This window comes from Centroberyx affinis, unplaced genomic scaffold (assembly GCF_046629955.1).
Source record: "Centroberyx affinis isolate AG114_WGS23_722 - 3 ecotype Tasmania unplaced genomic scaffold, CSIRO-AGI_Caff_v1 ptg005425l_1, whole genome shotgun sequence".
Classification (NCBI taxonomy): domain Eukaryota; kingdom Metazoa; phylum Chordata; class Actinopteri; order Beryciformes; family Berycidae; genus Centroberyx; species Centroberyx affinis.
In genome coordinates this window covers 38874-52860 of record NW_027282714.1, presented here as the reverse complement: position 1 = coordinate 52860, position 13987 = coordinate 38874, and the positions used below count along the sequence as shown (strand labels likewise).

Genomic DNA, 13987 nt, shown 5'->3' with positions numbered 1-13987 from the left:
TAGCATACATTATGCTGAGTGACTGTAGGCTCCATGCTAACATTTTAGCATGCACTATGTTGAGTGACAGTAGGCTCCATGCTAATGCTTTAGCACACTATGTTGAGTGACAGTAGGCTCCATGCTAACACTTTAGCATACATTATGCTGAGTGACAGTACGCTCCATGCTAACACTATTCGCTATGTTGATTGACAGTAGACTCCATGCTAACACTTTAGCATACATTATGTTGAGTGACAGTAGGCTCCATGCAAACATTTTAGCATACACTATGTTGAGTGACAGTAGGCTCCATGCTAACACTTTAGCATACACTATGTTGAGTGACAGTAGGCTCCATGCTAACACTTTAGCACTATGTTGAGTGACAGTAGGCTCCATGCTAACACTTTAGCATACACTATGTTGGATGACAGTAGGCTCCACATACATGACACTTTTATAAGTCCCGGCCTCTGTGCATTCGTTGGTTCGTGTGTAACATTTTTTGCAATATGCAGTGCTTAGGGGCATGGCGGTATACGCTCTTTAGGCCGCGCAGAGTCCCAAGAGACCTGTATAAGGGAAACGCAGCATGTGCTCATACCCCAGGCAGAATGGTGTTAGTTAACGTAGTTTCACTCACTCCACTCGAACGCACTGTCATACACTGTCTTCCTGGAGTGATTTGATCCTGTTGCCGAATAATCGTTACCAAGCAAATAACCTACAGTTTTTCAGTGAACTCCCACATCCTCTGTCGATTCTAGTAGCCTGTCCGAACCGATGTACATGATTCATAAATTCCATATTGCACAGTAGACATATTCTAGAATCTGATGGGAATGATACGCCCCCACAGTAATTTATGGGAGCAATAAAGTAATACATATGCCGTCCGGATCAAGCATGCAATGTACTAAATTACATAACCAACTTTGTCTTGCAATAGTAGAGCAGGATCAGTGAACAGCAGTATACAGACAGGAGATAAAAAAAGAAGACGAATTTGACCTAAAACCATTCTTATAACTAAATATTATTGTACATCTGAGGTCATTTAATCTTTGGTGAATAATGAAATGTCATGATACTGATAACATTTATATACGTATGTTATCCCTTTATCAATCCCAATGAATGAATGTGCTCTGGTGCTGATGTATTTTCTGGAATTGATAGCTATGAGACCAGAAAAAAAGACAATGATTCATTATACTGTAGGCTTTGATTGGATATGATGTCCTATTTTGTAGCTATCTGTCATTTTTACTGATTTTATATTCCAAGTATTTGTGGTTCATCTTCATGTGCATTGTTCAATAACCAATGTATATTTTCAACAGGTGGGAAGTTGATATTGCTTTATACTGTAAAATATGTGTAATATAATATTGCCATTTTTCCACCACACTGGATAATATTGATATACTCTGGGATTGTAATCTGATTTCAGTGTATCAAGTCATTGGAATAACTTTCTATGTCAGGAAGTGATATGATTGATCATTGTTGATTGACCATAAATGGACACCTGTTTGTTCCTCTACCACAGTGGTTCTCAACATGGGGTCCGGGGACCACCAGGGGTACGTGAGGGGGTTCCAGGGGGTCCCCAGCAAATTGATGAATGGTTAAACTTCAGCATTATTTCATTTACAAGTAACACAGTTAGAGAATGTAGAAGAATGATTGTTTTGATCATAGTTTCACTGTTATCTCTCTACCTACAATACAGATAGTCATGGAATTCTGGACAAAATCATATCGAACAATAAAAATATTATCAGATTTGGGTCCGAGAGACAAAATCTCATCAAATGGGGGTCCGTGGCCCTTATATGGACTAAACTAGGGGTCCTTGATATGAAAAAGGTTGAGAATCACTGCTCTACCACATACTTGATGAAGACCTAAGGTCGAAGCGTACAATAGTTGAATAATAAATGTGGGAGCAGTGGAAGCAATGTACGCCGTTCTCCTTTTATAATCCATCCTGAGGTCAAAATGACCAGTCACCAGACTTGCCCTGGTAATACTAATGCTGTCTGGAGACGGGGAAATCCGGGGACATTTCTGGGAACAGTACCGACCAGAGACAAAGGACAAAACCTGGGCACTGACACTAATAATGTGATTATGACCAATAATCAGAGTAAGGTATTATTCCGATTAAGATATTTACATGACTCGGCAATTCCTTTAAATCGTGTTTACATGCTACTTGTTGTCATTCGATAATTTGCAGAATTTTGGGTATAGTTTCTAAATCCGTCCCACAACTTTATACTTCTATTGTCCCGCCATCAGCAAATTCTACCACAACAAGTGACAGCTATGCTTTACTCCCATTTCTACAGAGCCCGGGAGTGGCCATCGGGAGAAAAATAATTTATGTCGTGGCCACGATTTAGTGTAACGTGTGCATGATATGCAATTCAAGCTCTCATTTTCTTTTTTCATGCACACGAGATACAGTTCGTTCCCTCGATTTCCTCTTTACGTGCGCAAAAAATTGCCAAAACATGCCCTCAAAATATTGATATCGTGCTCTCGATATATAATACATGCACTCTTCAGGAGCTTATAAAGAGTCAGTGCACATATATTGGTGATTATGTTTAAATGTGGCGCTGTCCTGGGTGTGTTACAGCACCTGATTGTGTTTACATGGCCTGAAGATTAAGTGGCTAAATATGTTGCAATATTTGGGGGATTTGCCTATTCAGTGTAAACAGACAATAGATATTGACATACCAAATCCTTACTAGGCCTATCTGCAATACCTACAAGGTTCCTTTAAGTTGCATTTTTTCCTAAACTGCACAGTTTAACGAAATTGAGGGAACGAATTGTATCTCGTGCGCACGAACGTACTAAAACGTGCATATTACAGTAAATCGTGGACTCGATATAACTTTTTTTCTCTCCCAATGGCCACTCCCGGGCTCCGTACATTTCATATATCTGTTGCTGGCATTTTTATAGGACTGTTCCAGTGGCAAAATGGTCTTTGTCCTCGCTGGTATTACCTATGGAACTTGGGGTTGCCTGCGTGTGAAGTGACATGTGACATCCTTTTTGGTACATGTGCAACTTGTGAGTGGAAGGAAATGCAATTAAGGTGTATACATGCCTTTATAATGAGATTAAAATCGCAGTACTCCGCATATCTTACTGCGATTATGATTACTCCAACTATGGGCATAATCACATTAACATAATCAGAGTATGGTGTTTACATGGGCTTACTTGCATTACTGCCTTAATCGTATTATGATTGGATTATTGGTGTGCATGTAGACATAGCCACTGCTCACACTCTCCCTGAGTTTATTATTATTATCGTTATTAGTGGTGGTGGTGGTGGTGATGGTGGTAGTAATAACAGCAGTGATATTAATTTTGTCAGGGGGTGTCAAAGGTAGTATTAGTATTTGCGTTTTTTTTTTTATTTTTTTTTTTTTTATTATTACTTATTATTACTCAATCTCCCATCCACCTTATAGACCTCTTCCTAGTCTGACAATGTGGGACACAGGCAGGCGTGCGCACACACACACACACACACACACACACACACACACACACACACACACACCAGATCAGCACAATACCCGACAACTAATGTCACTTTGCTCTCTTGTTTTCTGGCTAGGCTTTTATTAATTGTCCTGTCCTGTATTTATTGTTTTGTTTTCCCTGTGTTGTCCTGCCAATGTTCTGTCTTCTGTCTTGGAATTTTGGAATGTCTTGGAGCCACTGTCCGCAGAACACCCCATGGAACACCTGAGCCAATGATCTACCAGGGATACATGGATGACTTTTGTGACTATGTCTATTACTAATATGAATAATAGGTAGATGGCAATTTTGCCATGTTGAATGTGTCGTTCAATACAAAACTGCAATACTGCAATGTGGTATTTGCATTTAATGAACGACAATTACTTGCAGCTGCAAATTTCCACAAAAGCAAACCAAACAATATAGTCCCTTTTAATCTTTCGGCCTCTTTCTTTCCCTCTTGGTTGTGTGGACATGCATGCAAGTGTCTGCCTGTCTGTGTAGCAGGGTGAGTGGTATGAAATCCTTGCTTTACGCTGCATAGCTCCTTTGGTTTGAGCATGACTCCTACTCTGCCTTAAGCCTATAAACCTGCCTGCCTCAATAGAATCCAGCCAGGGGGTTTTAGCGCTCAAAGCTCCCTGCGAAACCTCCAGTGCCTTAAGGTCATCCGATGCCGTCTTCCTCCCTCCTTATATCCCCCACATCCCTTCTTCCACGCAGCCTCGCCTCTCTCTCGTGATAATCAAGCTGTGATCCTTCATGTTGGCCCCTATTAGCGCCGACGGCAGATTAATCAGGACCTGGGCACCGGTCCATTCTGGCCGGGGCGCTACTGGAGCCTAGCCTACCCAGTCTGTTTTGCTGCATGGGTCCCACCGGGAGGCAATGGGGATAAAGAGGAGTTACGGTGGAATTCCAGTCCTTGATGGCTGCTGCCTTCTATGTGTCCTATGGCAACGGTAGATTAGAGGTTAGAGTGGTGGACTCGTAACCCCGGGGTCACTGGGTCAAATCCCCAGACCTGCTGGGAAAATGCGGTTGGGGAAAGTGAATGAGTAACGCTCTCCCCTCCTTCGACAACTACCACTCGTTTGTCCTTGAACGAAGTTGCACTCGGCAAGATTTTTGTGTAAAGACGCTGCGGTTTTATCAGTCTTAATCACAAAGTTGGGCGGCAAGACAGAAGAGCATCCCATCCCCACTAATCGAGACAGGGTCATCCCTATGTTCCCTCAGCCCCATGTTCCCTCAGCATCAGAGGGTTAGGGTTAAGGGTTATGGTTAGGGTTTAGGGTTAGGGGGCAAAAACATGACCTCATTGGCGGAGGTACTGATCTGAGGGAACATAGGGCTGAGGGAACATAGACACGCTCCCATTGAGACGCTGTACATTCACCCCGTTTGCCCAAATTAAACCTGCAATAAGCGATATCAAACCTTATAACCAATCCCGAAACTAATGTGTGCTATGCGGAGAATTCACTGGCTACATACACACTGCAACTAAATACAGTTGTCACTCCTCATTGGAGTGCTTAATCCTGTTCAGTTCACACACACTTCAATCTCAGAACCCATCGTCTATCGGTCTGACAACGATTAGACTCTGGGGGCGTCGGCCAATATTTCAGGGTTTCCGGTGTAGCCAGCGGACATCCGGGCCAAGACTTCCTCTTCCATGCGCCGGTCATTGTTTACAGTCCGATTAGCAACTTGAGACACGAGAATGGAGTCGGAGTCGAGAGACGACGTCTCATATGCAGATATCTGTTTAAAGAGATTAGCCGAAATGTCGTCCGGACCTGAAACACCTACAAAAAGTATCGATGTTTGTGTATTGTGTGGAGAAACGTTCGACTCTCGCGTCTCAAGTTGCGGAAGAGGAAGTCTTGGCCCGGATGTCCGCTGGCTACACCGGAAACCCCAAAATATTGGCCGTCGCCCCTAGAGTCTAATCGTCGTCAGACCGATAGACGATGGGTTCCGAGATTGCCCCCACTTTGGTTATTACATAGAGTGGCAACCGCATTCTATAACTGAACTCACTACTTGAAAATTCAGGTATTGACTACTGAATTTCAGAGCGGATTTGGTTAGTCTGAGTAGTGTGAACCAGAACCGGACTGGACAACTGGTTGTTACGTTACTTAAAGCGCAACACTTGTTATGTTACGTAACAATATCATTGTTAATTTGAAAGAGACGGAGGTAAGCGTTCTCAAATTTTCTGTCCAGTCTGTTTCCTCAACATTGCGATTGCTCCTACCAGTTCTGCGGTCTTGTTGTGGTTAAAGTATCAAGTCCATGCGGTGGAAAAAGAAAATATGACTCTGCTGTCAGTGGCGGTTTATTAAGACCTTATGGATACATTGACGCCTCTGGTTACTGGTGTTAAGTAAACTGAAAATACAGGCAATGGTAGCCGCCATATTGGTCTGAAGTAAATGTTGCCATGGTTACAGACATTCTTTACAACCATCGTGAGATCGGAGGAGTGGTGTGGCATCACGAGGTAAATTCAGGTCAGTCAGTCAGTCAGTCAGGTAACGCTTCATCAGATGGCCTCTACAGGGCGTTTTTGACTGTGAGATGCAGTGTTTCCTATGCAGAGGCACAATTTTTTTTTTTACATAATTTTTTTGGCATTTCTGCTTTACTGGACAGCCACAGGATAGAGGAAAGATGGGAGAGAGAGAGGGGTATGACAAAGCTCCCGGGCTGGATCCGAACCCAGGATTTATGCGGTATGCGCCTTAGACCACTGAGCCACCAGGACGCCCCGCCATGTTTTTGCTCATTTTTGTTGACATCAAAATGTACCCATAATGCTGTGTGAGTTTGTACAGAGGGTGAAAACCAAAAGGGAAAGCAGTAAGATGGCTCCATGCCACAGCAACCTCTTTAATATGGAAGGAAGCCAGGCATCTTAACCAGGTTTCTCATAAACAAAGTATGAGTTTATGAGTTATTCTAACCCAGTTATGATGTTTACCTGTGTCGACACAAAAAAGTTACGTGAGTAACCAGTTAAGAACAGAAATCCCCTTGCATGTAAATATAGCCAGTGTGTGACCAAGCTCTCCCTCTCTCTCTTTCTCTCTCTCTCTCTCTCGCTCTCTGCCAGCTGGAGGTTTCAGGCCGACTGCTGAGCAAAAGCTGCTGCCAGTCGTGCCATGGTAGCCGGGCTGGTTCGGGCCCGATGGCAAGTCTGTCTGCCAAACTGATCCATCCAGAGCCCCATCTTGCAGGCAGCAGATTTCAGAAGAGCTCCTCTTAATACTTTCAGGAATGTAATTTGGATGTGGCGTGGGAAAGTCCTGCTGAGGATGAGCCTCTCAGTGGTTAGATGATTAGAAATGACACAGCTGAGAAAATTCTATTGTCATGGCTATAGGAAGTATTGAGGCGCAGAGCAAGATATCTGACATTATTGATCAAACAAATATATGCTTTTAAGTGAAAAATTGTCTTCTGCCAAAAGCCACAAAAGCAGCAAATTCATATACCCAAAGCCAACTCCAGCTGTTTCATACACCAAAAAAAAATACAAAAAATAAATGTCTTTGTATTCTTATATCAAAATCCAATCATGTTTTCTTCCTGTAAAACAAAATATGCCGTGTGCTTATGTAAGCATGAACCAACCAATTTCAACCAAATAATATCATGACATCCACCCATCAATCATTCTTCAACCTCTAGCTAGCCACACCGGTCATATAAAACTGCACTTCACCGTTTCTGGGTCGTAGCTGACAGAGCAATATGGAGAGAGATAGGAAGAGATGTGTGTTTGGATATCAGTGGGCAAAAACTTTGTTTTCATTTCCAAAACAATGTCGCTGAGGTCTAATTCATTCATCTCTCCCTTGTCCTCCTCCTGATCTAACAACAGGTGAGGGAGGTGTGTGTGGAGCCAACAGTCCTCTGTAGCTCCGTTTCTCTCTGTAGCTCCGTATCGCGCTAAACTCTAAGCCCCGCCCACTGTTTAGCGGTCCAATCAAATGCGAATGATTTGATTTAAATCCCTCTTGTAAATGTACACCGCTCAAATATTCTGTTTCACTGGGAAATATGTCACAGTACAGAAGCTAAAGACGCTCTAACTTACGTTTCAGTGGGACTTTAAATATACAGCAGGTAATTAGCCGCTGTAATGAAGAATATAGCAAAATTAACCGGGTTGAGAGCAGCAAAAACGCTATCAGTAGCAGTAGCCTGCATATGAGGCGTTCAGGGAACATCGGTAAATTGTAGCGTCTACCTATAGTCTGCATGTGAGGCGTTTAGCGGACATCTGTAATTTGGAGCTACAGAAAATAACCTGGGTTACACTTACGTTATCGTGTGTTACTGGACATGTAACTAACTTTGCAGAGTGAGCCATCTTACATATGTGCTGTATCACACTGCAGCACTTCATTTTTCTATTAGGAGATTTATTTTGTTGAGGGAAAAGGACTGAATTTTAATAACCATTGATTTTGGCCTTGGTGCCCGAAATTTTGGCCGCGATGCCCCAATAAATTTGTATTTATCAAAGGCCAAAGTGGCCTTGCCCTAAAAATGACTTAATTCCAGGCCTGACATCACCGCAGGTTTTCAGCTGTCATTGCTGTACTTCAGACCTATGTACTCACCATGCACTCACAACTGGGTAGATTATTGCAAATCTTCTCTCTAGATCAGTGATTCTCAACCTTTTTCATGTCAGGGACCCCTAATTTAGTTCACATTAGAACCACGGACCCCCATTTGATCAGATTTTATCTTGTTTTAAATCGGAGAATATTGTTATTGTTAGATATGATTTTGTCCAGAATTCAATGACTATCTGTATTGTAGGCAGAGGATAACAGAGAAGCTATGATCAAAATAGTAATTCTTCTACATTCTCTAATCGTGTTAACTTCTTGTAAATTAAATAATGCTGAATATTAGGCTAACAATTCTTCAATTTGCTGGGGACCCCCTGGAACCCCCTCAAGGACCCCTGGCGGTTGAGAACCATTGCTCTAGATAGTGTTTTACCACCGTTGATCAGTTGATATGCCATATAACACTGAGACTGGTCCTAAAGGCCAAGATCTGGGCAGCAGAATTTTCTGATTTATAATGTAATTCCTAATGGCCCAGCCATAATGACTGCTCACCAGTCCATATATAATTCTTCTGTCTTGGACTCTGTGTTAATGTATATGAGCTCCATTCTGTGGGTGCCAGATTTTATAATAGCTCCTCTCAAGAACTGATGGAGTTTTATTTGGACCTGCCCCAAACTCTTTAGCCTCAGCATCTACAGTAGATAATTAGAGAATATGGTGCTCAGAAATTGTATGGTCCTAGCCAGGAAATATTAACATAGAATATGGCCTTCAAGCTCAGGGAAGGTACTTCATTTCCAAGCACAGTCTCACAGAGCACAAACTCAGAAACATACATTATGTGTTGTGGACACAAATTTTGTTTACATTAGTTCACCACAAATTGGATGACGTGACAGCAGCATAAATTGGACACACCACATCTCCGCCTGTTCATTATGTGAAAGTTTAGGCAACAAAAACTTTGGCAACTAAAACAATTTGGTTAAGGCTATGCTCGGTCATGGTTGAATAAGAAAAACTTTTGCTAAAAATGAAAACTTCACTCACTGTGGAAAACATCTTGGCATGAGTGGGAGAGGGAATTGAACCTGGGTTCAATTCATTTCATTCATATGCTAATTCCACAAAATTTCAGGAGACCAGGTTCTCATTTCTACATTCTAGATAATTAAAGCCGCACAAGGCAAGATATTAATGCAGAAATCTAGCTGTCTCATCCGCCTAAATCACAAATTGGGGCTGCTACAGAGAGGAGCGTCCCAACCCCAATAATTGAGATGTTGTAGACTCGATCCTATTTAAATTCTGGTGCTGGTATGGTGACTGGTGGGAAATCTTCTCCACAAAGGAAGTGATGAATCCAAACCTTTTTGATGTCCACTTTAGTCTCTGTTCTGTATGTATTCTGCATTGTGTAATACATGCAGCGTTTATAGTTAAAAATGGCACATTTTATGCCATTTTTCATTATTATTATGACATCAAACATTAAAATGGGTGCTAACATATTTAATTGGACAATTAAATACAAAGTAATTGGTTTAAAACAATATTTCTACCTATTTTAAAATCGTGTGCTTTTATTTTGAAGGCTAAAGGCCAAACCGGAAGTCTTGTTTCTGCTAATTCGAGCTAGTCTTACCTATCTAGGCCGGGGTGCGCACAAACATGACATATTTTGAAATAACAGCTATTCGGGATCCGAGACTTGGAGTATGCTGTACTGTATGGAGCCATTTTATTGTTATTTTCCGTTATTTTTTTTAAATCTGAAGACAGGTCTCCAGCAACTTCAGTTGTTTTGGAGAACGCTGCAACGTACTTCTTCCGGGGATCTCCGGGACTGTTGTATGGACTAACAAACTTTACTTGCTTTTCTACTGGCATGTGGGTGAGTAGATAATGACTGAATTAAAGGACTAGTTCTGGACGCTCTGTCCAGAGAATGCTGGACTTACCAACGACGGCTGAACCTCTTCACCACCTCCACCCCACCACACACTAAGAAGAAGACATTTCGTTTCCTGATGTCAATAGCAGAACAGTAGAAGACTACGTTTGTACTAGGCAGCTCCCAGTGTGAATGTGTGGAACTGTATGAACATGATGCAGGGTGTTGCTGGAAAAAAAAGCATGGAGCTCAGTCGGCTTTCCTTGGATAAATAAAGGTTTAAGCTCAGTTTAACTTGCCGAGTGCAGCTTTAAAACAGATGGTGCTTGGAAGCATGTGAGCAAACGGCAGCACTATAATACTTAGATTTTGGTTTTTTTTTCTAAAAAGGAGAGTGGCCAATCCACTCACCTTCAATATGTATTTGTTTTATTTATGGAGACAGGTGGAAAGCAGAGAAGGAGACAGAGCAGAGAAAGTTCTGCTGGGATTTGATCCGAGAGGAACATTGAAAGCTGCTTCAAAGGCGTATGAGTTTTATTTATTCCAATGCATGTGACATTTCAAGCTCGGTGCACAAAAGCTCGCAATGCATGGCACCCGATATACATCACATGTCGGTGTTATGAAATGCTTTGTATTCTGTCCGTTACCTGGTTAAGATTGGATGCGTTTTCACTCTGTTCGATATTTGATCCCAGACCAGCAAGGAAACCATTTTAAAACTGATTATATGATAGAGTTATATTGATGAGATGCCAGATGAGTTTCATCCAGTCACGTCTCAACAAAATATATATTTGAAATCATCTCAAATATGTTATTATCTTGCGGTGTTCTTCACCTAACAAGACTTGCAATGAGAATCGAGAATTCTCTCTGGAATGACGCATGCAGCTCAGTATTGCGACGTCTCCGCTATAATAGCCGACTACACCTAGAGCACTTATTATGTTCAATGAATGCGTCATAACCCCCATTCTGGCTTTCAATGGCATTATTGACCTGTGTTGCACTTCCTCCTAGGCAAATGGTGGCTTCATAAATGTTACTGAAGAGCCTGACAATTCACACTCAACACCCTTTTTAAGGCAATTTTGACGTCATTTTGAATATACTATTTGAGCTGTAAATGGCCCTGATAACTGCCTCTGCCTCTTTTTTATCTCCCAGACTTCTTTGCTTTCTGCCCTTGGATGTTGTTTTCAATTATTGAGCAACGCTGCCATCGATCCTGGACAGAAAGCCCTCAGAGAAGAGACGGACAACAAAGAGAAGTGAAAGGCTTTAGAACTCCCCCTCAGTTTGACCCTTAACCCTTAAATGCCGTCATCGAAGACAAATAGAGGTTAAAAAGAGGTGAGTGTGGAGAAAAAGCAGCCCTGGGAATCTGCTGCCATCACCGACAGTCAAGATTTTTACTTAATATCAATAATTATAAAAGCAGGCAAACTTATTTGCTGTGAAAACTATGATCCAGGGCACAGAATGCCATAAGTGTAACTGGATAAATTGTTCCTTATTTGAGCAGTAGATATGTACAATTTCTAGACTAAGGCCCGCATCTACTAAAGGTTTGCCCTAGTGTAAATCAAATAGCAGATGCAAAAAATGCATAAAACATAAGACTTTGTGCCTGAAAAAAATGGGTCGCTGCTTTTCTTTGTGTTTGTTTTATTACCTCTGGGGCTGGAGCACAAATTAGAAGATTGTCGAGGAAACAGTCTAAATTTATTTAACATCTTAAATAAATTATAACACATTTGGAATAAATGTCAAATGTTAGGTCTGGGATATTTTGAGTGTGAAAAAAAAATCCCCCTCGGAAATGTCTTGCATTCATTTGTAATTGCTTTGTGGAGAAAACACCTTCATGCAGGCTCACCTTTAATATTTAATCATAGGCTGCACCAATTTGAACTCTTGAGTAAGCCCATTAATGAAAAAAAAAACACTTCTCTGTACAATGAAATTACTTGGAAAAGCTAAACAGGACATTGGTACAGTAGTGGCAAAGGTAAGTTCAAGGCAACAAGAAAAAAGTTGTGAAAACAAAACGGACACAATTTGTTCAAAACAAACATATTAACATAATTCACTTAAAGCTTAGACCTACTGAATAGTAATGGTATGGTTACTAAAAATTTTACCTAGTCTTTGATGATATGGTTACTAAACCTTAGGCCTAGTCACTACTGGTGGGTTCATCCTTTCCCTTACAGAAAAACCACATGAATTTACCATGTGATAACATGTTTTCCCATGTGTACACATGTTTTAACACATGCAATCATGTTATTACATATTATAACATGTGGAACACCTGAAAATGTTGCAAAACCACATGTGGAGAACCTGAAAATGTTCCAAAACCACATGTGGAGAACCTGAAAATGTTCCAAAACCACATGTGGAGCACCTGAAAATGTTCCAACACCAGACATTTCCCATGTGCAAAGATCATATATTCCACATATTGCCCCTGTAATGTGATGTGTTTCAGGTGGGATTTTTCCAAGTGAAATTCATGTGTTTTTTCTGGTTTATCTTTTGCTTTGGCTCTCCTTATATTTGAAGGTAATGAATTATCTTCTATGTTTTCATTTGTGCAGACTTTGCAATCAGGACTAACTGCACTCACACTTGTTTTTGCACTGCGCCTCAAGTTACACCCAGTAGATCTTGGCCTATGTTTTTAACATTATTGTAAGAAAGGGGTGATGACTGTGAGTGACCAGTTTTGACGGTTGGCTATTCATGAAGACGTACTAAAAAATGTGCACTAAAAAATTAACATGATCAACCAAAGTGAAATATCATTAAGGATTCTGGGCACTAACCCAGTTGGGCTACTTTGCTTTTAACTCTATCCATACCATTTTCATTGACCTCCTTTAAAATGGGCTACTGACGATAATATTGCACAACTCTGGTGACAATGTACTGGCCACACATCAGCAGGCTAATACAATTCATCCTCAATTCTGTTTTAATGAGTTCCACATTGATCAAAGTTGTTTGAAGGAGGATAAGGATAATACACCGTACCAATAAAATGGTACACCGTTGCCAAGAGAAATGTAAAATTCTGCACACACACACGGGCAAAGAGAGAGAGAGAGAGAGAGAGAGAGAGAGAGAGAGAGAGAGAGAGAGAGAGAGAGAGAGAGAGAGAGAGAGAGACAGAATACAAAATATAGTTGCACTAGAACAGGAAACTGAGAAAAAACGTGAAAAAAATGAATTACTTCCTGTAGAAAATATGATAGGGACAAAGTTGTAGAACGTTCACTTACCTTTCCAACATACTGTGGTTCAGAGCCCATGTACTCCTCCAGGACGAAGAATTGGTTCCACACCCATCCTCTCTTAACTCGCTGAACCCCCAATCTCCCATGTCTCCTCAGCCTTGTCCTGTCCCGTAATGATGTCACTCCCCCGAGCGATGCCATCGCACCCTTATTTCCTGTCCCTCCTCTGGGCGATGACCCGTCCCCCTTAGTTCTGCTCTGCAGCAGAGCCTGCAGGGGGCTCTGGGAGCTGTAGTCCAACAGGAAACAGGAGCCCACCAGAAATAGTGTGACATATTCCCTTGTGATCATCAGGGAGTATCGGTGCAGAGAAGGTGGCGAAGGCAAAGAAAAGCTCAACAAACTGCCTATTTCCAGGTTGAAAATAGACATCCATCCAAAGCTGGATCTGGCCCAGACAAAAGCATTAGGGAAAGCATTTACTTCCAATATGGTCCTTCTGGGTGGTTAAACAACAATCTGTTAATGTGCTGCTCTCACTGAAGTATAAGAGTTCTTGGAGAGCATTATGCTGGGTACGGGGGAGACAAATTCATTGAAATGCAAGATGGTCGGGTCACAGTTGGAATGTCTTGGTTTTAGATCCAAATTGCTATGAGTTGAAGTTGGCTGGAACACAGTGAAAT

General features: G+C 41.5%; 1 protein-coding gene across 1 annotated transcript in view; it reads right to left on the bottom strand.

Moving 5' to 3' along the window:
- Positions 1 to 13733, bottom strand: part of LOC139667293 (cadherin-12-like) — a 90369-nt gene extending 76636 nt beyond the window's left edge. The window contains exon 1 of the mRNA XM_071546743.1: positions 13347 to 13733. Coding sequence (XP_071402844.1) covers positions 13347 to 13733 — 387 coding nt within the window. The remainder of the gene's footprint in view (positions 1 to 13346) is intronic.
- Positions 13734 to 13987: the final 254 nt, after the last annotated feature.